General features: G+C 37.2%; 1 protein-coding gene across 2 annotated transcripts in view; it reads left to right on the plus strand.

The window, feature by feature from the left end:
* Positions 1–26,699, plus strand: part of AKT3 (AKT serine/threonine kinase 3) — a 152,509-nt gene that overhangs the window by 74,418 nt on the left and 51,392 nt on the right. For both annotated transcript variants that reach the window (XM_077175771.1, XM_054629394.2), the window contains exons 3-6: positions 4,227–4,352; positions 16,287–16,398; positions 17,832–17,976; positions 24,577–24,708. In XM_077175771.1, coding sequence (XP_077031886.1) covers positions 4,227–4,352; positions 16,287–16,398; positions 17,832–17,976; positions 24,577–24,708 — 515 coding nt within the window. The remainder of the gene's footprint in view (positions 1–4,226; positions 4,353–16,286; positions 16,399–17,831; positions 17,977–24,576; positions 24,709–26,699) is intronic.

A 26,699-nucleotide genomic window follows, 5' to 3' on the forward strand; every position in this document is an offset into this window, starting at 1 on the left:
ACCAGCATTGCATCACTGGAATAAATGTAGTTTGTGAAATGTCCTGAAGGCAGGTTTCTTGTTACTGGCTGTCAAAGGCAAAAAAAGAAAAATCATTAAGGCTGCAGTACAGAGGCAAATAAAGAGGCAGCCACAAGGGTCATGTTCTAAACAAACCTTCATTAAGCACTCTTTGTTGCTGTTGTTAGCCAGTGTATTATTAAATACAACATTAATTAAAGAGTTGCATGTTACGAGGTGCTTTTTGCATGAAGACCAGATTGAATTTTCATGTGCTTCATGAACATACTGGTGTCTTACTTAATCTTTTGAGTGTATTCTCTCAGTAGTTATTAAAAAAGCAGACCCCAACAACATAAAATTTGTATTTTGTGTGTATGTATTTATTGTTGTATGTATCAGCAAGATGCATATTCTAGTGCCACTTTCCTCAAGTAGCTTAAAAAACTTTGCCTAGAATTAAAATTATGTAGGATATACTTGGTTTTCTTTGCTGCAGTAGTTGCAATTAGAGACCTCTTCTTACTGTCTAATAAACAGATCCTAAAAGAATGTGGTTTTCAACTTAGAAGGGTGTAAATTTAGGCAAAACAATAATTTAATTTATATTAACTCAGCAGGAAGCAGGGTACAAACTGATTATTGCTCTATGGCAGATCCACTGCTTTTTAAAATACTGCAGCTCCATTTTATTAAATTGTCAGGATATCTTGTGTTTTGGTTAGCCTGCCTCTCATAGGATTACTTTTCACTTGATTTAAGAAATTAATGAGAATTTCCTCCAGGTTACTTTTGTTAAGGTGTTTAATAAGCATACATTGTAAATATCTTTAAAGTGATTTAATATTGATAATACTGGGAAATACCCTTTTTTAAAATGCAGGGCTGCTAAGTTAGAAGACATGTGGAAGTGTTTTTTCTTTTCAAATACTCTGCTTTGCTCTAGCATTTTTTGTGTGGTGTATTTCAAGGGGTATCAGTAAGTGTGTGTATTAAGAAGTATGGACTAAAATGTTTTTCTAACTTTAGGCAGGTTATGTAAAAGGAATGCAGTTATAAGAGAGCACCTAGAGTGCATCTTGAGAGCCCTTAACCCACTTGAGCAGATAAGTGAACTGTTCACTGATAGCACTGTTTAGTCTTCAAAAGTGTTCACCCATTTGTTAATTAAATTACAAAATAAATATAGGGCAGATGATAAATATTCACATATAGGTCTTGGAGAGGAATTAGACTATTAGTATTTTCAAGACAAAACCAAGGTTTGTGTGTTCGTATAGAAAAAAGCAGTAATTTTGAAAAAGTAGTCTGATCATGACTCATGTTGGGAAACCACTTGGGAGAAACATTCTTCAAAGAAATATGTCTGTGAAACAGATATATGGATCCTTCTGAAGCCATAGTGTTTTTCAATTGTTTTAAAATTGCTTTTTCTGTGTCAGGCTCTAGTTTGTAGAGCGAAGACAGAGGTACAGCTATGCTCACAGGTAAACTGATACATGCCTGTCCTATGATTAGCTTCTATCCAGAGTTGCTAACTCTCTTCAGAGGAGCTTGAAAGTGCTGTTCTGTTCTTCTAAAGTTTCTTCTCCAGGCATAGCATCAGCTGCATCACTCAGCAGGTGATTAAAAATCTGCCCAGTTTTCTGATGAAGAGCATCTCTGTTTGGCTCCTCCTGGGTACTCAACCTTGAGTGTTGTCCTAAGTGGTGAAGAGGGACTAAGCATCAGAGGAGTGTGTGCTGGGTCTGAGAGGCCACCTGGAAGAATGGTCTCCTTTTCCAACAGGTTTCATTCTGGAGAGTGTATGTAAGCAAACAAAGGCTGCCATTCTTTCCTGAGTGACTATTAAGTGTACTTAGCCTATCAGCCCTGATCCCTAGAGCAGAATCTGCTTATCTCCCTCTCCAGTTTATTCCTTGCAGAAAGGAGGACTCTCTTTGAAACCTGAGCCCTTGGATGGCTGACCTGCTTTAGGCATGTTGATATTGTCTCCATGCTGCCCTTGAATTCTTCAGCAGGTGTAGGTGCCTGCCTTCTAGTTAAGGCTAAGATCTGGATAGATTGCAAACCCAGTAACAGGCACTTTCTCTCACTTACTCTTACAATGAAATGAGAAATAATTTATCAGAAAAATACAGAAGATTCTCTTTTTCATCCCTTTAAGAAGACAACTAGTGTGTTAATATTTTTAAAACTTATATTGGATGATCTGATACATAAGGTTTTGTTTTGGCTTCAACTATTGAGTCCATACAAATTTCATAAAATTTGTTGCAGGGCATATTTTAAATATTTTTAAAATATGACTCATTCCTTTACTTAGGCCTATGGTTATTTCACGTTCAAGTATTCAACAAACTTAATTTGTTGCTTTTCATGTAATCCTGATACAGTTTTTCACTGTTGTTTGTATTAAAGTATTTGTTTTCCCACACTGCATTTTTGTTTCATCTTCAGCTTACAAAGTATCTTGTACCTGTTCGTTTTGATTTGTTTTTTATTGCATGCTTTCATGTTAATTGGGATTTCCTGCTGTGAAATGAGCTCAGACTGGAAGTATCAGTAGGGATGTTCCCAGCCAAACCAGAGCCAGAGGCCTGAGATAAAGCTCTGCATCGATGCAAATGTAACTAGTGCCATATCTGCTCTATTCATTTAGTGGTCAAATTAAGTCACACTTGGACTTTCTCTACTCTTTCTACCTATGTGAAAATGTCTGTATAGCAAAGTCAAGCAAGTACCCTGCTATCTAGAAGCAGGACTCAATAGGAAGAGTTTTGCTACAAAAGCCAGCCTGAGTAGCCCAGTGTTAATTGTTCTTTTCACCCTCCTGTGTTCCATACTTTCCTTCTCTGCTTAAATACATGAAAATTGGACATGTTAGTGGCTGCAGTTGGATTTGTTAAGCCATGGGTATTGTCAAAATCCTTACAAGCTGTGCTCAAGTTCATCAAGGCCGTGGCAGCAATTCTCATGTTGAACTTCAGTGACAATGAGTTGATTGCTGTGATGGAAAGGTGAAAGTGCAATGAATGAATTTTTAGATCACCCTTTAATGAAGTATCTCCTATGTTAGACGGATATAAACTTCTTCCTGACTTTTGAATGGCCTAAAATCTGTGTAGCTGTGGCTAACAAGGTGCTGAGATGGTAAAAGGCACTGCAGGCTGGGGCTTAGCCCAGGAGCAGTGCAGCCCTCAGGATGGTTTGTTCTGAGCATCTCACAAATGGTGAGAAGTCCTAGGTTCCTTGTTGGAAATTCTGCATTGTTAATACACTTTTTTTTTCCTGAAAATATTCACATGTATAATGATGAAAGTGACTTTAAATAAAGCTTTAGTAATAGTCATTATTTCCTTTGCAGAGCTTATAGAAATCAAAGATGAGGGAAGCTGGGCAAATCTAAACTAATCTGTACTGAACTGAGTAATTGCACTCTAAAAATGAAATTGTTACTGAATTCTGGTGTGACATTGTAAAGTATAATAATATTAAGGAATTTTTTTACCCTTAATAGCAAATAAGTGGCATTAATTAAGGAGCTGTGTGTTCTGTATGTTTCTGATCTGAAATTGCTCATAGATTCAGAATTGAGAATCTTTTGCTTGGGCTGGGGTAGGGAAAAGGTGGCATGGTAGCTTTATTGTTGGACTTACCTCTTAGAAGGTAATTGCCTTCTACTTTTTTTGGTTTATTCCTTTTGCTTTCAGTTATATTTTTAAAGTATATTTTGTGTAGGTTTTTCCATTACCCTCAATTTCCTTGTATTTGCTTAGTGTATGTTTTGAGAAAATTAATGACTTTTGGTTTGGCTCAGCAGGGTAAGTGTTCTACCTTGTAGCAGTTCAGATTTCATTTGGTCATTAAAAGTCAAGCTGTAGAGTTTGGTTTTCTTCCCTGAAAAAAAAAAATAATTATTTATGGTGTAAGCAGGCAGGCTATTTGAACAGTATAGTGTGAAAAAATTCAGAATTATACAACATTAGTATACCATGCTTATAACTTCTTATTCCAGAGGCATTGTTGTAGAGTCCAGGCTTACCATTGCAATTCAATTTTCCCTTCTTTTGGACAGAGTTAAGGTTTTCTCTATTAATTGAAAACTTCTGAAAAGATTTTGGTATAATTAATGTTTGATGCTGATAATATGATATATTTTTTAATATTCAAGTTTGGGGTTTTTTTCTGCAGTGTTAATGAACTTTTTTTTTCTTCTCCTTTAGGAGAATATATAAAAAACTGGCGGCCAAGATACTTCCTGCTAAAGACAGATGGCTCTTTCATAGGCTATAAGGAGAAGCCCCAGGATGTGGATCTGCCATATCCACTCAACAACTTTTCAGTGGCAAGTATGTATTTCCAGTATTTATTATTCTCTCAGCATATTGACAGATTATCTGCTACATATTGCTTCGTGTATAATTCAGAATTTATTGGTAACACTGCAAGTTTAGTGCCATGTGCCATACTAATGCACCACTAATCTTACTTCCAGCTCTACAAGATGTATTTACAGTAGCATGGAAGAACCATTTGGAATGTTTTTAGATGTCTAAGTTCTCATTTTTTTGTGTGTTTGTCTAAAGTGTCTCTAAATAACAATGACATTTGACAAATGATGGCTGTAAGAACATTCCTGGAAAGTTTACCTTTATTGAGATTGCTGACCTCTTCTCTGTTTTTCATTAGTATCTCTGAATTCACTTGAAAACTCAAATTAATTAGAAAATTATCTAGACTTTCAAATGACACAAAATCATGCTAAGTTATTTTTCTCTTGGATAATCAGGTAATCAGCTCTCCAGCCTGGTTAATGAGTAATTTCAAGCAATCAGACAATTTGCATATATTAACAAAGCCACAAAGTGTGTATCTGTTGGATAAAGGGAAGATTGTGTGTTTTCCAAGAATGTTTCTAAAAGACAAATTTGTAGGGTTTTTGATCAGAGTGAGATTGGTGTTTCTGTACATAAATGAAAGCATTTGAGGAGAAAAATTAAAGGGGAAAAAATCTCTCTGAGTTGCAAATATCACAGCTAGAAACTTTCAGAGGAACAGTAGAAAATTTACCCAATTTCTTTCAAAATTGTCCTAAGTGTACTGCAATACAAAAAGTGGAAGGGTTTAGTTTTATGGAGGAGTATAGGAGCCACCACCAAGAGCATTTGTACTTAGGGAAAGGGTTCTCTTCCTCTTCACTGCTGAAGTTGGAACAAGTGCTACTGAGACTGAATTTTCCTATTTTCTTGATAAAATTGTACTTGAGACTGACTCAGCCTTTGTGTATACAAAGTAATTTGTGTATTTTATTTGGTAAGAAAATAATCTTGTGCTCCAAGCCCATGTCTCATCTCACAGCTAGAAGAGGAAAACTTTGCATATTCTGATTGCAATAGAAAATGATATTGATTGTGCAAACCATTTAATAGCATTAGAGGCTTGTTTTTCCTTGTTGGTATTCAGCATAAAAGCAGTGATGTCTTTAAGTTGTTCATGTGAGTAGGAATTGACTAAATCATGGCCATTATTCATTCCTTAGTTATTGCTCTGCATATTCTAACTACTCCTTTTTAGCAGGTAATATTTTTCTAGATACTCGGTCCCTGGTTTGCAGCAGAAAGACAATTTTTAGAAATACAGTGGGCTTTTTTGTCCTGCTTTACCATGTTCTTCATTGCATAGTCTGTCTTCCCTTGCTGCAGCAACTAGAAGGGTGATCCAAATGGTAGTTCTGCTAAGCAAAGAAATACATAATTAGCAGTTATTATAGCATAATTACCAGTGTGTTGGTACTGGTTTTGGTTGGGTTTTTTTCGTTCCCAGAGATTCTGTTATGTAATTCTGATATTAGAGTGCTGTCCCTGAACTTTGCCTTGATGGAAACGGAAAGATTTCACATTGTTTTCCAAAATGACACCATCACCACCCCCACCACCCCCACCACCCCCCCACCAAAAAAAAAAAAAAATCCTTTCTGCAACTGGCAAGTCTCATAGGTCTGATTTTTAGGCTGTGTAAGCTAAAGCATGCAATATTAATGTAATCCAGTTTTGATAAGCATGACTTTTTCTGTTTTTCTGACAGGAAAAGGCGTAATTTTATCAGAAATGTTGGCTGATCAGTGCAAGAATAGGGAGATGTAACACTCATCAAAAGAATCCCATGAAATTAAGAGGAGTGCCTGTGTAGAATTCACAGGATGAAAAGCAAACCAGGATGGTATTACACTCTAAATTGCAAGGGACTTTAAGTTTTTTATCATCTTTTTTATCTGTCTGAAGATGAGCTCATCAGTAGGGCAAATAAACAAACAAAATTGCTGTATGAATGGATCACATCTCATGGGAAGTACCTGGTAAATGTCAAGAACTGGTCTCATGGCCTCTGATCCAAGAGTTCCTGAGCTGCTGCAGTAGGTTTGTGGCCACAAGCAGCGCAACATATTTTTCCTGTAATAGTGAAGTACGTTTTTCATAAATTACTAGCCAGGCAGATGGAGTGTGAGATCACTGTTAATACCATCTTGATTAGGTTGGCAGGGACTTAAAGATATGTCTTTACAGTCCTATCTTCATGTAATCTTTGTAGCTATCTGTAAAGTGAGAGTGTAGTCTCAGTCTACTTTTTGCTCTCCAAATGATAGACATCTTTGGCTCCTGCTTGCAATTTGTTATTTAAGCAGAAAAGGCCAAGGCTGTGGTATTATTTTCGTAGTACTGTTGGAGTTAAACATGGGAATGTTTGCACAGTTCTACTTTGTAAGATTCTTGTTGGGTAGTTTAAAACTTTAAAACTTTCTTAAGCAGCTCTGTAAAGCTAGTTACTTCCATTGTGCTGATACTTTCCCACCAATGTCCCCTGCCTTCCACTCCTGTGACATTTTTTACATTGCAAAAGTAAAGCTCTTTCCCAGGCATAGTATCATTTCCCTTAGTGTGGTTCCCTGATTCCTTCCAAGATAACTTTAAAGTTCCACACCTAAGCATTTCTCTTTCTTTGGTCTTTTGTCATCTGTGAACTCCATTGGGAATGAGGAGAAGGCTGGAGAGAATGAAGTTATTTTACAGACTGCTAAAAGTGCTTCCAGTGATAAATATGTCTTTGCTAATAGAGCTTTCTCATTGAGGAATGTTTTGTCATAGAATGGAGCGTTCAGAGGCCTTTTGCTTGGGGTATTCTGGGAGGAAATGTGGGGGAAGGCATTTGGAAGTGTGTGTCAGCAGATGGACTCTTTTCTTGGAGAGGGAGAGACTGAGGCAGTACACATGTGCCTCAGTCCATTACCAGCCACCCAAAAAGCAGGGGAACCATGGGGGCCTGAAATGGAGATGAAGGATCTCTCTTCCTTGGAGCACTGAAGATGAAACACAGTTGAGTGAAGGGTAAGACAAAGTGGGGCTGGGTGGAGCTGTGCCCCTGGGAAGGACACAGGCTGGCCTTAGGTGTCCTGAATGGACTTCACCCCTCTGTGGCCACTACATTCCCAACTTTGGGTGCACAGGGAAGGCAGCCATGGGCACCCTGCCCTGCATCTTGGAGCTGCTGCAGGGTTGCAGGAAGAACAAATCAGCCAGATTTGGTGATACTGAATAGTGTGTAGGAATCACTGGCTCCTCTCCTGTGGAGCCAGCTTATTTTATACCTAACAAACCCACCTTCTTTTAAATGGGAGTTGTGAGAGCTGTGTATTTGAAGTAGGCTGTTAGTCCCTTCATGCTCATGCCTTGACACTGAGACTCACACAAAGCTCTGCCGTGGTATCTCAGCGTGCACTTGAAGATAAATGAAGGCGGTGTAATTACATGGGTGGGAAGTTCATTGGGAAAACTTAAATCCGGGTGATACTGGTTTGCAGGGGTAAATTCAGAGGTGTGAGCTTTCTGGAATTGTCTGGTTCAAAATCAGTTCAGCTCTTTTCAGGTAGAGAGGAGCAGTTGCAAGTAATCAAACTGCTGTAGCTTGTAGAGATTCTCTTGATTGACTGAGTCATGGTAACTGAGTGGGTGTGCATTCCTAGCCCACTTCAACTGCAAAATAAAATATGTTAATTTAAATTGCTTTTGCTTAGGCATTTATGCAGTCAGAACCAGTTTAAAAATAATTTTGGATTCAGTTGGTATGACTTCTCTGTACAGGCAAAGGCCTGATAAAAAAGTCCTGTCTTTTAAAGCGCCATTATGATTCTTTGAGAACAAAACTAATACTCTGTATTTTACAGGATGTATTTCCTCAATGCCCTCCCACCCCCTCAAAAAAATCCAACATGGCCTCATAATGCTGTTTTCAACTCGCTCACTGCTGTATAAATGGAATAAACCCTGCTTTATGTAAACCACTTTGGTCTTTGATTGTCAGCATTATTTGGGAAAGCAGAGTGGGGAAGAATTCTACTTCAGTTCTACTTGAGGAAGATTTGTGACTTCACTGATTTAAAAAAACCCCAACTTCTCACATGCTCAGTGAGTATGTAGGTAATCACACAGCACATTTGGGATGAAGTGTCTCTAAGAATTGGCCCTTTGCCTTCATTTTGATCTTTACATGGGGAATAATTGGGAAGAGCTGTATCCCTTCACAGTATCCTTTGAACCTTGGCCAAAAATGATGTCACCTGGAACTTTTTTCCTGTCTTGAAAGATAATGCTTTCTAAGCACTCTGGTACAGCTACTCTTTTTATTGTCCTTAAAAATAAAAAGCAGATTATTATTATATTATTACCATGAAAAGGTAACCTTTTATAAACTTTATTTTATTTTTATTTTCTCTGTCTAAATGATTATCAAGAACCTTGGCTATTCTAAATGGAGAATCTGTGCTACTCTTACCTAGTCTTAACTTTTCAGTGGGCTAGAGACAAGATTTTATTATTTTTAAGATCTAAAAATCTTCAAAACAGGAAAATCGAAAGGTTTCAGGGGCATAATGTTAGGATGTAAAGAATTCTGAAGACATTTTTTAAAGAAATGGGTAGTGAAATATGTATGTCTAAGTGAGATTAATGTATCAAAATGCTTCAGCATTAGATACAACCTTGTGTGCAACTCCAGAAATAACTTTTCAATGAGATTTAAGTCCATTTAAAAAATTTGTTACCATACTGGATTATATGGACCCAGAGTTAAGATATAACTGTACTTATGATTACAGTGTGAGTTTGATTCCAAAGTAATAGTAGTAGAATTGAATAAGTAATGTTCATTCAATATTGAAAACACTAGTTGAGAGAAAAAAAGCAATGTACATGTTATATACTGCATTTGCAAATACATCTGTGGAAATTCAAACTCAAATCTATCATGTATAAGAAATATTTCTGTTGGATGGAGAAATGTTTGGGAGGCTTTAAAATTGCTTTATGAATACTTTCTAGGTGGTATAGTTGGTATTCTGTCCTTTTGACTTAGAAGTTTGTAGCCAGACCTGAAAGTTTTTATGCCAGTGTGATTATACCCAGCTGCTTAAATAAAACTGGAGTGTTTGCATGAAAGACAGAGAAGGACAAATAATTTTACTTCCTTCCATTAAAACAAAGTAAAGCCCAGGCAAAACCCATACAGAAATCTTCTATTTCCATTCTCCCTCTTTGCGTGAAGGGGCAAATGACAAATGTTGTAGTGGCGCAAAGACAAAAGTGCTACCTTGGTACTTTTTGAAGTATTGGAAATAAAAGAATTTGCAGCATGGTGAACTGCACAAAGTTTGATCTTTTACATCTTCAAGGAATATAATTAAGGGGTTTTCTGGTCATATTTGTTGTTATATTATCAAAGCACATATAAGTACTTGCCATGAGCCAAGCCCCACAGAAGTGGGATTTTTACCCATACAGAACAAAAAGTCAGTCCCTGCTCCAAAATACTAAAATTCCAAATATAAAACAAGTGACAGCAGATGGATGCAAACAGATGGGGGGAGTATGAGAAAACTATGAGACAGTATTAGCCTGTAGTACAGGCAGTGGTCTCAGCACATCAACAACTAATCCATTGTCAAGGTTGGATTTTTAACTCTCATCTCCCTTCTTTTCTTCCTCCCTCCTTCCCTCCCTCCTGTTTTTAAATGCACGGTGAAGGAGAGTTTTAAGGAGGATTTTAAAGAGAACTAGTCTGACAAACAGAGAGAAATTAGAAATGCTTTAGAGAACCGATGATGAAATTGTCACAGTAAAGGGATGGGTGGCATTTTGATACTGAATAAAAAATGATAACAAGGGTGAGAGTAGGCTGTGGGGACAGACAATGTTGAACAGCTACCTATATTTGATGTGATAGAGCTGGGTAAGAAATGGGAAATGCCCAAAAGAGAGTGATGTGGTCAAGGGAACAATGGACAAAAACAATCTATTATGAACAGTTTTGGGAATTAGCATTTTTAGGGTAAACCTCTATTTGTTTGGATAAAAGAAGAGATATTAAATTGTTCACATATATCTCTGTGTGACCAAATTTAGGCTTAGGGTGATACTCCCCCTAGAAAAGATGTAGTAAGAAGGAACAAAGCTTTTTGGAAAGCCTCAGAGAAGCAGATTTCCCTCAGGGAGTAGGTAAACAAGTGGGAGAATCAAAAGGGGACCAAACAAAGGGTGTGTGTATGGGTACACACATCTGTTTGTTCCTATGTGTAAAATCCATGGATTTTCATGTGTGCATGAGCAAAAATCTGTGTATTTGCCTTTGTGTTATGAAAATGATCTATTAGTTTTGCTATTTGTCTACTATTTGTCTAACAAAAAAGGTCATGAGAGAAGTGTGGATTTGGAGTGCAGAGTAGCAGCAACAGAAAAAGGTATTTGTAAGGAGTGTGTTCATTGATTTTGATATGAAAGAAAAATTAGATTAGCAATTAAATAGGCAAAGGTTGGGACAAAATTGTTTATTTTGTAAAGGAAAGACCAAGAGAAAAATAAGAAATCAAGGTTAAATTATTATGCAAATAGATAGATACATAGAGACTACAGATCTGTGTAAAGACAACACTCTCCCTGTATGTTAAAAAGTGCAAACATTATAAATAATGCAAACAGGAGCTTGATACTATTTTTTTAATACAATTTGATAATCACAGGAAGTTATCCTCTGTGCTAAAACTCAGTCTGTATTGTCTGTATTAGAAATAATTTCTCAGATATGCAACCTTCTGTTCATTTTTTAGTACAATTTTTTATGGCTGCTTGAATGTTTAGTATTCCTGTCTAGCCATATCAACACATTCTGCTGAAGTTGAAACCTTTCATATATGAAATAATAAAATGGCATTAGTGTTCTATTTTTTTTAATGTTGAATGACTGCATTTAGGAAAAGAATGCTGGTGATTATACAGTTAAAGTTATAGAATTCAAACTTTAAACTTTTTAATAAAATCTGAACAGATGATCTGTGCTTTTTTTTTTTTTTTTTTGGAACTGGCAGGTTTCAGGCCCTCTAATTGGCTTCCCAGCTTTGCAGAGTAATTACAGCTTCAAGCAAACTTTGTCATCTGTGGTTCAGAATGGTGTAAAGTAAACAGAACGTTTTGAAATACAGTTTGTAGTTAGTGTTGCTCAGGAGAGTTTAACTAGCATAACTACTTAATTTAGACAGTAGCAGTTATTTGAAAAAGATAGTCTAGCATTTTAGAATTGTCAGGTTGGTTGTTGATATGAAGACAAAAGTTAACCTCTGGTATGTACCTGACTTTGTTTTGTTTTTTAAAAGGATAATTTCAATAATTGAGAAACATCCATTGCATTTCTTTTTACTGTTCTGATTTTTTTTTTCCATTTTCGGTATACATCCAAAAATGGCCAAAGGAGTGCTATGCACTTGTTGGAACAGAGTTGTCATTCCCTGTTTTACTGTTTTTGTATTTTGCTGCTTTGAGCAAGTGTTCTCCCCCAAGGTATTTCCTCCTCTCTAATATTAAAGGAAAAGTTCTCATGACTGAGGTTTCATCCCAGGAAGACAGAAAGCTTTAGGAATAAAATGTGTAATTCCAAGTTGTAGATGGCTAGCATACAAGAACACAAAGTTGAGTCTGTCTGTTTACTGGCTTACTCATCTTTTTGAATGATAATTTAGACTTCCAACTGTTTTGAGTTGAGATTCAGTCCTTTAATTACATATGTTTATGTATAGTAGCAAACTTGAAGACATTATGGTAGAATGTTCTCTACTCTTGGTAATGACCCAACTATCACTCGAGCATTCGGAGCCAGCTCTCAGTAGCCAGTTTCACTCTTTCTTCTGTGCTTTTGTATTTTCCAAACTATTCACTCAGTCTTAAACTACTATGCTTTTTCCACTAATTAGTAGAAAAATATTTTGGTAATTAGCAGTAACTGTGTATTACAGCACTTATTCATCTTAATAGCTTTCTTTCCTCTAGTAGTAGGTGAAATATTCACAGATTAATTTTTATTCATGTTGCAGTCAGGGCAGGAATACTGTTCAGCCCATACATTTGTGTACAGCAGCACATGAAGCATGTGGGGCTACTAAATATCAGCAGACTGAAGTTATTTTTACCTACTTGAGAAGAATGGGTAGTACACCTCTTTTGGGAATACACTGGTCCTCCACTTCTTTCTGAAACCCTTTTTGCTTCATAAGGGATGGATATGAATATATTCAATTTTAACCTTCTACAAGGAAATCAAATCTTTAGCCACTTCTAACAGAATATTACCAAAACTAATTAAGTTTTCCTAAATTTTATTTTCCAATAATTTCCTCCAGTGATAGTGAAATGGCATTCTTGGGGGTTATTTGTCTGGAGGTTTTTTTGTTTTCAGTACCATTTTCAATTCTTAAGGTTTTTAGTACCTTTTATTGATTTAATTATTCATCTAAAAATCTGAAAAATCAGATTTTTTTGTAGTAATGTTTTATTATTATCTATAGTGTTAATAAATATTTTGTTCTTGTTAATAATGTGCATAATCACTTTGAGGGTTGACTTAAAAAATTTAATGTAAGTAGTATATTAGATACAGATTTACTTGAAGTACATACCAATGTATATATTTATTATTTTTATAGTATATTATATATACTATATGTCTATTATATAATATATATTATATACTATGACTATAATATGTAACTATATCTTATATCCTGTATATAACATATATTACATATGCTATACTATATATATAATATTTTATACATATATAGGTGAAGATCATATTATACATAGCATTTGGACATAAGCAGATGTAATTCTATTTGTTCAATTTTTTATACATGAGTTGGAAAACTTAAATAATGTAATTTAAATGTATTCATATTTTGTATATTGACAAAGAGAAAATATATAGTGGGATTCAAAATCTTCAGTTTCATCAGAGGCATTGGAGAGGATGTGCTTTCTGATTGGTACAGATTTTTCTGCAGGTTTGTCTCTGTACCTTTTTTCCTTCAGAATGTCCTAACACAGTCAGCTCATGTTTCTCTCTGACAGCTTTTTTCACCTTCGCTCCTCTAAACTAGGTACTCTTGTCTGGCTATATTCTAGCTATCCCCATACTTTTCTTTCTCATATAGGTTCCAGTATTTTTCCTGTCCTATTACCACTTTCCTCCCTTTATTTCCTAGTCTTTTGTTCATAACAGCTCTCCTGTAAATAACTTGCTGTATGCCATCTTTCTCTATTGCATTTTGCCTCAGTGACGTACTTTCTTTGTCATACTGTCTGAAGAAGAGGGTAAGGCATTATGAATATAAGTGAAATGCTTTCAATTTAGCATGTGGAGAGGCAGTAGATAGCTGTAGTCTCTGGATTATACTCAATGCCTAGACTTTTAATGATTTTATGCTTTAGTAATTGTTACTGTAATTTTTTACCTTCCTCCCACTGCACTCTTATCCCTCCCACATGTAGTGTGGCCAGATGCCTTACATTTTCATAGGAATACTAAAAGGATATCAAAGGTCTTGATTTGCCAAGTTTTAAGTCTCTTCTCCAAAAAGCAGCATTTTCCAGCAGTGTGCAGCTTTAGGCAGACACCCAGTAAAGAAAATTTCAGCCTACATGATTGAAGTGTGATAGGATTAAAGATGAGAGGATGGTTTTGTCAGGAGTAAGATGAGATAATCTTAGAGCAGACAATGCTTCTAGTCTCTTCTGCTAGGAAGGTAGCCCCACATGTTCCTTGGAACTTCAGCTGAGGGAGTTAAAAAAAAAAAAGCCTGTTAACCTTCCCTCCACTGTCACTGTGATCGTAGCTGGACTTCACCCATCCCCCTGAGGACAGGGATTTTTTGATCTCATGGATAATTGCACTGGGCTACAACCCTGGTTCGGTACCCTAAGCAGCTCTACTTCATCGTGCTTCTGTCTGCCTTGTTTCCCTTCCAACTTTTGTGTTAAACTCCCTCTTCCTGTGTCCATCCTGCTGTAGATCTTTCTTCATGTTGAGGATGGTTCTCATTCCATCCAAGACCTAGCAGAGCATGTGTAAGCAATGAGGGTGAACTACTGTTCCTCATTTTTAATGAAATGTTTGTTAAATGGAACGTCATCTCTGTTACTGACAGTGAGCAGTCTCTATATATAAATTACATAATAATTTATAGATGTATGGTGAATATATAAGTTTGCTCATCAAAGAATGCACATGTGCACAGGACAATATTCACTCCTTTTGTTTCTCATACCTGTGTCTGTCAAGCTTCTGAGGTGTTCTGCTAAGCTGCAGAAAAAAATACTATTGATAGACATATCCACTTCCACACTTCTTTGTTTTTTCAAATAAAAAAAAATTGCAGTAGATGATAGTTGAGGTTTCAGGATCCTGAATTTGTCAAGAGAAAATATGTCAAGCCAAAATAATTTATTTCTGTGAAAGGAAAGCATGCCTTGTTAAGTGGTACATGTCATATGACTTCTGCAAAGCGTTGACATTAACTGGAATAAAGAATAGTAAGCTGCATAAGTAAAAGGTGTGGGTCAACTGGTAGGTGGTAACTATATCAAAAAGAAGTTACAGCAGATTGTAGGTGAAAGGAATTCATTTACCATATCATTATTGATTGATTTGTGAACCTGATGAATCATTTTAGATCACACACACACATTTGATCTGGATCAGCTTTGAACAAGTGATAATATTCCAGACATGAGATGTGATGGTTTGTGTCTACGTTGTGGTAGCTGCAGGAAAATGAGTAACACTTTTGACAGAGTAACCTTAGCTTCTCAAAAATGTTTAAATGTATTTGCATGAATAAGGAGTTTTAGTTTGTCAGAGTTTTGCAGCTGTAATGTTTGGTACAGCATCTTAGAACTGATACACAGCAACACCAAACCATTGCCTGAATTGCTAGCATTGTGGTCTTGCCACAAAGGAGTAATAGGTGGTCTGAAATGTGTCTGGAGTTGTGGAACAAGGAAGATCTCTGATCTGAAAGCACAGCTGGTGAGGGATGCATGGATTGAACTGACTTAAAGAAGACTGAAGAGAAATAAAGCAGTGTTCAAATGTCTAAAAGGGACAACTGCTGGAAAGGTGAAGTAATTTAATCAAAAGGACAAGAAACAGTATGCTGAAATTATAGGAACAGTTGCATTTAATCCTAGGAAAAGTCTTACACCAATAAAAATAGTTAATTTCTTTATAGTTGGATAGAATAGTTTGCTTACAGGGGTGTTGAAATTAGTACTTTTTGGGGATTTTTGAAAGAGTGTAGAAAAATATTTATGTGAAATAGCATAGGTAGATCTGATTCTGCCCTAGGGCACAAAGAGAATTAGATGATTTCCTGGGGCAGCCCCACTGGTGGTGTGTGTGGGGTTGTTCTATATTTAATAATCAGACTAATTTAAACATCTGAATTTTCTTAGGCTATTTTACAATAAACCTTACCCTGAAGTGACAGTACTATCAGTAATTGTAACATGGTTACCATTGAAGGGAAAATGTCATATTCCTCCTGCTGGGTGCAGATGGAAAAATATGCCAGTGGCTACTGCTGTTTCCTTGGCATGCTATAGCAATGCAGGATCTAATATTCTTCTTAGCCTCATAACACAGACCAAGTTAACAAATGGAGATGGCACTTTTACATGGACAATGATACAAGTTCCATCGATTCCTCTGACTGCTTTGTTCACCTGCTTTATTGTTACCTACTGCCTTTTGTTCAAACCTGTGGTTGTATTGCTGTTCTGTATTTCCTCGTGGGCTGGATAGATCCTGAATAGGAATGCATAAGCTGAATGAATTTCATCTAAGTGATTTTACTTGCTTTTCACCCATTAACTGGCAATGTATAAAAGAGGCAATGTCATGTATTTGTCTAGAATGTCAGCTAATGAAAACAGAACGACCAAAGCCGAACACATTCATTATCAGATGTCTTCAGTGGACCACTGTCATAGAGAGGACGTTCCATGTAGACACTCCAGAGGAACGGTGAGGGTTTTATTCTTGTTTTCCTTTTCATAATCCTTGTGCAGAAGCTGCAGCAGAGTCTCTGCTGGGCCTGCACAGCAATCAGCACTTGGAACTGTGACATTCTGAGCAGTTAGTTAAAGATTTTTAAGTCAGCTTCTGTAAAATATTATCTGAGCTCATAACTAGAGTAAGAAGAGTTGCCTGCGAGTAGGTGGGATGAGTGTGTTCAAATAAGCCAAAACTATGTCATGATATGTCTCTGAAGTGTTAAATTTTGAACTTCCAAAGCCTGGATTGAAATATTTCCAGCCTTGCTGTCTTACTCCTCCTAATGTGCTCCTTTCTTTTGGCACAGAAAGCAGCATGCTTATTATAATTTATTTTATGTTGGCTTATTAGTTTTTCTTGTTTCAGTAAACATTCACAAATGCTTAAGAATTAACTTTTTTAATGCACCAAAAAGTTTTTAATGCCTGTAGGAGCTATGGGATAATGCCCTCAAATTTTCCATACTCTGTCTACTGTTAGATGCATGGCATCTTCCTGCTGTGGACATCTGTCCTTTTGAGACCAGTACTATCATCTGGCTATCATTTTTTGTATCAGTAAATAACCAACAACTTTGCTTTTTCTGTTGTTTCACTTTGAGGTTTTTTTTATTCTACCTTGGTACCATGTCTCCACCTTGTCTTTTTTTGTGCAGTGTAGTAGCTCACACTGCACTCAGGAGTAAATACCACAAAAAAATCCCATATTCCTTTCTGGCTGAGCAAGAGGCAGCAGGTAGCGTGCTTGGTGTGGGGCTGTGACCTGCTCAAGGGCTGCCTGGTTTGTCTGTGCTGCTCTGCTGGCCCTGCTTATCCCTCCACAGAAACCATGCCCTGGGCCTGCCCCTCAGTGCAGCCACAGGTTTTCAGGATACTTGTAGGAATGTAGAATCTTTAAGTGCCTTTTTTGAGGGAAATTTGCAAAAAAGCCTGTAAGTTGAGTTTTAAGAGGAGAGAGACAAAGACTTGAACATATGATATGGTTTAATAAATCCTATTTTCTTTTCCTCTGAAAGTGTCTTGAAGGGAGGGGGAATACGAAAAACCCTCCTAAAATAGCAAGTTACTCTTATGAGATGATAGATACTATTGCATAAGAGATGACATCTTGTGCTCACAGGTGTATTATACCTGGAACAAGTGTTTTCAAGCTTCCACTAATACTTACAGAATCAGAAGCTGCTAATTCTTGAAGTTACCCATATAGTGAGCCTTTCTGGTCAACTTCACCCCATTTAAGAAAACACAGGATTTGGAAGGAAATTCAGGTGACTGATTAATATGAGTCTTCTGCTGTGTAACCTAAGAATTGAACATTGAAGCAATGTAACACGTGAAAAACTTTATGAACTATGCAATATATTCTATGAGTTTCTAACAGAGGTGTTGGCTTGTTCATGATAGGGAAGAATGGACAGAAGCAATCCAGGCTGTAGCAGACAGACTTCAGAGGCAAGAAGAGGAGAGGATGAACTGTAGTCCAACTTCTCAGATAGACAATATAGGAGAAGAAGAGATGGATGCTTCAACAACCCATCATAAAAGAAAGGTAATGACCTTAAAAAATAACTTTTGAGAATGGTCTAGTTGGGTAAAGCAATATGCAGGGAATAGTATTTCATCATAAATTTCAGTGTAATGTAAGATCAAAGTACTTATTTATTTCAATAAAGCTGAACTGCTCTAGTTTCGTTTATTGGTTAAGGTGATATGGCACTTCTGAAAAACAAAGTTCAGCCATTCAGGCACATGCTAACATTCTTCTTATTGTTTGACTATTTTTTTATGCTTTTGTTTGTTTGCTATTTTAGAAGTATGGTAATAAAATATTTTCTTTAGACAAGTACTTTTGCTTCTTTTCTCATGCAAATAATACCCAGAACAAATTAGGTGATTTGCATGAGAAAGGCTAGCAGGATCTGGCTTTTAATGACCTTGGGTTTTGCTAACTTGGGAAATAACTTTGCTTTAGTTTTCAATGAAGTAAGAGAAAACAGCATTTCATTTTTCTGTGATCCTTTACAGCTTTTGGTGTTAGTAGGAACATGTACATTGCTGCCTATAACATACTTGTGGTTGCATCTCCAGAGTCAACAGGTTAAGCACACAGCCAAGAGCATGTTTTAAAGAACTGATGCCACTCAAAGTTTGCTCATGTGTCTCCATTTTGTCCTGTATGGACTACTCAAACTCATATCTCTCATTTATTATACAGAGTTGACATGACTCAAGAAATTGACTGAAATTGCATGAAAAAATAATAACCAGTTTACATAGGACTGGATTTACTTTTTCTAGCTAGAAGTGAAACCTGTAGAAAACTAAGTATAAATCTGCTGACAGAGCAAAACAGTCTTATAGCTAATATAACTGTAATTATAGCTAATATACAGTTAGCTAATAGCTAACTGTATATTATAGCTAATATAACTTTGAGTGATGAACAATACAAGAAATGGTGAATATTTCTCTATTTACTAATAGAGTGTGTTTTGTTTGTTGTGATGCATGAAGCAAGAGCCATAGAAAAGTCAGGGCTGAGAGCTATACCCTTCAGAATATAAAAAAGATGCCATAGGTAACTTTAGTTCTATCATGTCCTAATTTTTAAGAACTTGAGTTTGCTGTCAAACAGAGTTCTTTTTATGCAATTTCATTGTATGCAAATTTCTAACGTTTGTCTGCTATAGAAAAAGTTAAAATCAATTATATACAGCTGTAACAATGCTCTGAATATATATTGTTAGGCTGACTTTAAACCTTTAGCCTGATGGCATGGATATTTAATGGCTGTGCTCCAGGGTAAAATATAAGTGGCAGCAAGACAGAGGCAGTGTTTAAGATGTGTCAGCCTTGTGAGAGGCAGTGTGATTATGTGGAAGGGATTTGGGGCTGCTCTGTTAAAGATCTGAGCACTGTTCCAAGCCTGTGTATCCTCTTAGTGGAGTACAAAAGCACCGTGTAACAACACTCGTTTTCCAGGTGTCAAAATGAATGCTGATACAAGTAGTTTATCTGGAATGTGCTCTCCTTGTTCACAGTGCAGTGTGTTTTCCCATTCAGCAAAAGGGGTTGTGGAAACAGGGGTAGGAGGATCAGTTTTGTTTCTGTCTTGCCACTTGTGCTTTAAGAAGTGCTGAAATAATATGCTGGGACAGTGTATGGGCAGGGCTATGGAAAATTTAATGGCTTTGGCAACCAAAAGCAAATATTTAATGGCTTTGGCAGCAAAAAGCAAACTCTACAAAACAAAGGTGAAATGAAGAATGTTGATATTCAGCATCTAATAACAGAGCAAAATAACAGAACTAGGAAAAAAAGATAAATAAAAAGGTAATAAAGTAAAAAAAAGAAAAGAAAATAGAAATAATAGAGCCAAAACTCAGAGTCCCACAGCAGATTTCTTTCTGTTGGAAGATGTTAGTGAAAGATGCTCAGAAGTTTTTGGAATAAAAAATGTGAAGTGACCATTATGACAGGGAATTGCCAATGCTTCCAACTTGATTGGATTGTGAAAAATAGGTCTTTTAAAAACTGTTTCTGTTTTGTAGAAATGTCTCTGAAAAGCTGTTGTTTAAGCTTTCATAGTTGTTAATGTAATCAGAACCATTTCAGTTATAATGAATTAATGCATTTTTATTGATTTTTTTTTTTTGTATTGGATTTCTTTCCTTTCAGGGATTTTTACACAATGTGTCCTTTTTTGACAAAAGCTTGTTTTGTCACCTGATTTTACATCTAAGCCCAGTGAATTTTCCTTGTGCATGCACCAGATGGTATACATATGAGTAGAAGAGCATAATCAGATTAAGAGACAAGACAGAGAGGAGTTGGGCCTGTTCTTCTCTGAAAAGGTAGCGAAAAGAAAACAGCCTTTAGGATGTGAAACTTGATTTGAATAAACATGACAGCTACATCCCTGCTTAGATTAGCTGGAAGAACCAGAAGCACCTCTTCCCCAATTTTTTAAAATGGTGTCAATGTGCAATTCAAGTTTTACACATCACTAACATTTGCAATACTCAAATTTCTTAGCAAACTACTTTTACTTTTTGGCTGTACTATTACTTCTTAGAGTTTTTCCCCTGATGAAATCAGATGTAAACTCCTAATAATTGTGCACATCAGGAATTTAAGAAAAAAGTTAGTTTCTTTGGAAGGAATTTTCAACACCTACATTAGGGTGTATTTTTTGAGCAGATCATCCATAGGGGATGGTGTGTTTGGATGGCCAACAGATATTTCCTTAGGGGAGTAAAAAGGTTTTATAGAAAGCTGAACATCATGTTTTTTTGGTTAGATCAGTCTCCTGTGGCTTCATTGCTTTTTCTTTGTTTACAAATTTGATTTGCAGGATGCAGGATGAATAAAGAACAGATTTTTCAGAGGAAGCCTAAAAGCAATGTAATGAAGAAAAGATTCAAAACTTGGAGTACAGTAGGAATGAAAAACTAGGGAAAATCATGAAGGAGAAAGAATCCAATCTTACAGGAGCCTCCAGAGTTACCATCTTCCTTCAGGTTTAGGAAGTATTTCCATTTTTCCACCAGTTTTCAGTACACCCCTTGCTATGGCATCTGTGTTTTTATCTCCCAAGGTCTTGTGTTCTTTGGCAGACTTTTTGAGTTACCCTGCACTGCGTATCATCTCTAAGCCTTCTGCTAAGCTTCTAAGGAATGAGAGCATCAGGAGACTTTATTCTTAGAACTAACACTACCGCCATAATGTGCTGTTAAGCCATGGCTCAAAATCTTGCAAACCTATTACCTTTCTCTTATAAATACACATATATTTTTAACTTGTTTTCACTGAGCTTGCATCTAGATTCATGACTGCTTTGCTGAACATTATGTAAGCAAATTTTGGGCAAAACAGTCTTTCAGTTTGACTGACTTGCTGCCCTTAGTGTCAAATCCATGTCTGTGATCAGTTGAGCCAAGATCCTCCTTCTGTGTGTGGGCAAAGGGCAGTTTTTCTGACCTGGTTTTATTCAGACTCTGATGGTCACTCTCTAATTCCAATGTCTTAGAGAAAATCAGAAGTGCTGGAGAAGTTACTCCTCCAAGGCTGCATGTGATCTCATAGATTTGTGACTGTTAAAGGGATGGGTTGTTACAGTCACTTAACTCACAGTTTCTCAGTCACAGCTCAATATTTTCTATCAATAAAGCTGTCAGCCATTGTTTTTCAGGCAGCACAGTAGCTTATGACTGGAGGATTCTGCCCTGAATTACTCTTCTTCTGCTTGAATTGTGTTTTGAATGCATTTTTAATTTTTCATGGGTTTTTGTCAATATTCACTGCTTTTGCTCAAAGGCAATTGTTTTCTGCTTGATGGTTGTCACAGAACCATGGAGTAGGTAACCTGACTTCTCAAAGTACTGACCTGAAAGTGATCATTGAGAAATCTTACCTTTAGTTGATTGAAAACAAGGAGCCACACAGTGTTGTGATCACAGCTTCACATACTACATCATGCACTGCGGGTTATCACACATTAGAGTAGGTTTTGGAAAAATTGACTCTTCAAGGATTTGTCTGTAGTAATAAACTTTAACTTTACATTCAGTTGTGTAAAAAAAATTTGCTTTAGGTAAAAATTTTACTGAGCCTTTGAAATCTCTGTTACCCATATTTCTTGCTGGGATAAATGCAGTTTTGTTCCTCCTGATGTGAGGTGGTTTGAGCAGCAAAGCAAGATCTGTCACTGCAAAATGTTTGTGTGAGCATCAAGGTTAGTTGGCTTAGAAGCTACCAATCAACAGTTAGATGGAAAAAAGATTTAATTCCTATTGATACAGCTAGAGTTGATATATGGGAAGCACCTTCTTAATGAAGCTTTGAAACACCCAGGTATCCAGGTGTTAAATGCAGTATTGAAGACCTTTTGCAGCTTTGAAGTTGCAGGTTGAACACTTAAAAGCTGAGGAATTGCACATTGATGTGGTTGATGCAACTTCAGCCTCGTATGTGAGCACATTGCAAACTGACTCTGAGTGAACAACTGCATAAATTGCTTTCAGAGTTTGTCAACAGCAAATTCAGATCCACAGTATCATGCACTTGAGCTTAAAGGAATAAATAATTTCAGAAGGTGATTTTGCCCTTTTTTCTCTCACCCAAGTGAATATATTTTGCTGCCGCTATTTGCTGTCACACACCAGGGATATGCCCAATGCCTCTACACCTGGAATGTGTGTGAAATATGTAGGCAGTGTTAAGAGGTATTTCTGGTAGAGATAAGGAAAGTACTAATTCTCTTGTGGAAACTACAAGTAGAAGTTTATCCAGAAGAGCAGTATTCAACACAACTGCCTGAGGCCACGACTAGAGATAGAAAGAGGCACTGAGAAGATGAAAGATAAGGGATGATCTTTTTCACTCACAAAGCGGGATTAAGTACATTTAACTTAGCAATACTGAGACTCAGAGTATAATTACTCTTTAAAAATGTTTTGAGGTATGCTTTTTACAAAGGAAGAAAGGTCATTGATGCTGCAGGCCAGTGCTATAACAAGAATAGGTGAGGGTATTTCCTTTCAGAATTTGTAGCTGCTTTTCTCCAGTTGCAAAACTCAAAACAAAATGGTTTTGTGGTGCTGCAACCAAGCCACTAACACAGCACAATGAAACATGTGCTGTAGAAGCACCCAGTGATTGGCCAAGTAAATTCTGCTGTCAATTCAAGGCAGCCTTGTGCAGTTACTGTGTTCTCAGTATTGTTCTGTTTTTTCTCTACATCCTCATCTTTGCATCTGCATAGACCATGGAGCTGATGCTTCTGAACTGGGTGTGAAATGAACTTGTAAAAGTAAGAGGATTATTGACTAAAACTTTGGGCTCCAGAATGTGGCTATACTGCTTTGGGATCTGAGATCATCTGGTCATACTCTTACCATGTGTGGCATGCCAGTTGAGCTGATAAACCTACGAGACTCAGTTGTCTGTTGATGGACAGACAAGTATCTTGGATGTACTGTGTTTAACCTGCAAAACTAATGCAGTAACAGAGTCACAGGAAAGATGAAAACTTGCCACCTCCTCCTTTTCAGAGCCAGATTGATTAATGTAAATACCATGTAATTGTAATCTTTACTGAAATTTTAAAAAGTCTAATTGTAATGGAAAGGCTGCTGTAAAGTCTTACAGGTACAACATTTCAGTTAGGATTGTGTATGTTTTAAAAATGCCACCAGTGCAGTGGTTGGTGTTATGCAAAACCTACTGATACACCATGTTTGTGTGTCCCTGGTAATGCAGGAGTTCATGAACCTTCTTAAATGTGGTGCATTCTTGAAACGCTGCTTTAGGCTAGGACTTTGTCCTGTGTGTGCTTTATAAAAAGAAAAGTGTGTGCAGTACTTGGCTTTTGAGCATTATATTAATACTACTGAATGATTTATCCTGCTGATTTAATGACAGCAGCTAGCTGCCTTCGTTGCCTGGGTGAAAAGCAGCAAGAGCAGTGTTCTCTGGGCACTCAGCCCCTCCCCAAACTGGAAGACAGGGAGGGGAAGCAGAATGAAACCCCCATAATCCAGGGGGAAAGGTTCAGTGATCTGATCAATGCTGTAGTGTGTCCAGAGAGGGGCAACAGAGCTGGTAAAGTGTCCAGGGCAAAGTCTTATGAGGAGCAGCTGAGGGAGCTGGGGATGCTTAGCCTTGAGAAAGAGTCTCAGAGGGGACCTCACTGTTCTCCACAACTGCCTGAAGGGAGGGTATAGCAAGAGGAGGCGGATTGATCTCTTTTCCCAAGTAAGAAGAATGAAAGAAAGTGGCCTCAAGTTGCTTCAGAAGAGGTTTTAGAGTAGATATTAGGAAAAATTTATTCATTGAAAGAGTTGTCAAGCATTGAAACGGGCTGCCCAGGGAAGTGGCAGAGTCACTATCCCTGTAGCTATTTAGAAGACATGTAGATGTGGCCTTTAGGGACCTGGTTTAGTGGCAGACTTGGTAGTGTTTGGTTAGCAGCAGGACTGGATGGTCTTAAGGGTCTTTCTAAACCTAAACAATTCTGTGATTACAAACTTTATCACAGAATTGGGCCTATTTTTGTCAACTGTTTCTATTTTATCGGTAACAGGGTTTGGTTATATATTGGAACTGGATAATCTGAGTCTTGCTAATCCTTGTTCTTTGTTTCTTACAGACAATGAATGATTTTGATTACTTAAAACTACTGGGCAAAGGCACGTTTGGCAAAGTTATCCTGGTCCGAGAGAAGGCTAGTGGCAAATATTATGCTATGAAGATTTTGAAAAAAGAAGTAATCATTGCAAAGGTAAGAAAGTTTCTATTTTTACTATTGGGTCATTTTAAAGAATGGAATAATCACTCTTTCATACCTAAGGTGTATTGATTTTTGAGGCTAAACTTAGTTTGATAGAAGTATGTGTGTATCTTCAGAAAACAAGAATGCAAAAAAAAAATACGTATAACCATTTTGCATGCCTTTTCCCTGTTTTATAATCTAGAATGTGCTAAAACACTGAGAGACTTTACTGGGCAGCAAGATAGTGCAATCTGAGTTTATACAACAAAAAGTGCATTGTGGGGCATATTGGATACTTCACTTTTTTTCCTAAGTCAGTTGCAGGTTTATTCAGATAAACACATTAATTGAATGGGCCTGTGCTCTGTTTTCTGCTCTGTTTCTGTGTTGTATAAGATTGCTATGCATGGGACTAACAATTCCATTTTTTCAGTTTTTGAGAAATAGGAAAAGTCTGAAGCTGATGGCTGAAGTTGTGGTTTAAACTGGCATTGTCCAATCACTTAAACTTGATTAGTGTCACTGGCTCTTGTGCATGGTCATAATGTCACTCAAGCTAAAATTTAGATCATCTACTCTGAGCTTTATTTCTAGCAATTCTGAAGTTTTGAATCCCACTTCCACAGAAGTTGAAAGCAAGAAACCTACATACATATATCAACACGAGACACAATTAAAAATAATCCCAATTATTTAATGAGGATATTTCGAGGAATGTGGGTCTGACTGATATTTTTGAATGCTTGAAGTTAACAATATCAGTATGCATAAAAACTGAATGTGAATGGGTAAACACTATTTTATATACATTAAATATTAAAATATCCTTTAGAATTGTATGGTTTTTCTATTGACCTATGAAAACAAGGCTTACAGGTGTTTTGCAGTCTATGTTCATTGTCTGTCATGCTCTTTCTAATAGCTTTAGAATGTGTAGATCAGTTGCAATTAAATTTGGCAGAGGAGTGGAGATCTCAAAGACAATTATATTTCCTTGAGTGTCATTATAACTAGCCCTGTTACAGAGGGAGAGATGTAAATTTATGTCTTCAGCAGTGAAGAGGCTGACCTATGAGTTCTGTGTGCCCTCAGCAGCTGTCTTGTGTGCAGTGGCAGCCTGGTCAGCATGTGCATGGTTTGGGCTAACAGCAGCAAAGAGTGCCCTTTTCTTCTTCATAGTCAGGAGGTACAGGAAGAACAGAGGGCATTGCTGCTGCCCTCCCCTGATTCTGCATGGGAAGGAGCCCTCAGTGGCCCTCCTTGTAAGACCTGGCAGCAATCTCTGTGGTTTGCCCTGTGGGTCTCAGAGCCTGTCTGGTTGCTGCATGTTGAGCCTCTGTCTCCAGCCTGACATCCTTGACCAGTGCTCTGCTCACCCCTGGCATCTGGGGATCCGCAGGAGATCTTGTGAGCTCCTTTTCTGCAGCTGCTGGCTTGTATCCTTCCAGCCTTCAGAGCATTTCAACTTGTTTCTTTGTACCAATACCAAACAGATTTTTAAATTTTGGGGGTTTTCTAATTACTTTGTTGCCTGCAACAATATCACTGACTTATTAGAATTGATTAAAGCTGATTATTGGGAAACTTTGTCTAAGGTGAGCAAAAAAATCTTGTTCATAGAAGTATGTATAAAGGTAGAGAAATTTTGAAGAAATAAGAGATTGAATTTTAATTTAGCCCAGTCAGGCTGTGAACATACTATGGGGATTTATCAATAGCATTTAGCTCTGGAGATCAGTGCTTAGGACAGGGTCACTAGGTAAAATAAATCTGCAGTCCCAATTCAGTGTGTAAGTGATATAATAGACACTCTAGAATCACAGAAAGGCTTTGGTTGGAAGGCACCTAAAAGATCATCTTGTTCCAATCCCCCTGCTGTGGGCAGGGACACATTCCACTATTCCAGGTTCCTGAAAACCCCATCCAACCTGGCCGTGAACACCTCCAGGGATGGGACATCCACAGTTGCTCTGGGCAGCCTGTTTCCAGTGTCTGACCAC

This window comes from Agelaius phoeniceus, chromosome 3 (assembly GCF_051311805.1).
Source record: "Agelaius phoeniceus isolate bAgePho1 chromosome 3, bAgePho1.hap1, whole genome shotgun sequence".
Taxonomy (NCBI): Eukaryota; Metazoa; Chordata; class Aves; order Passeriformes; family Icteridae; genus Agelaius; species Agelaius phoeniceus.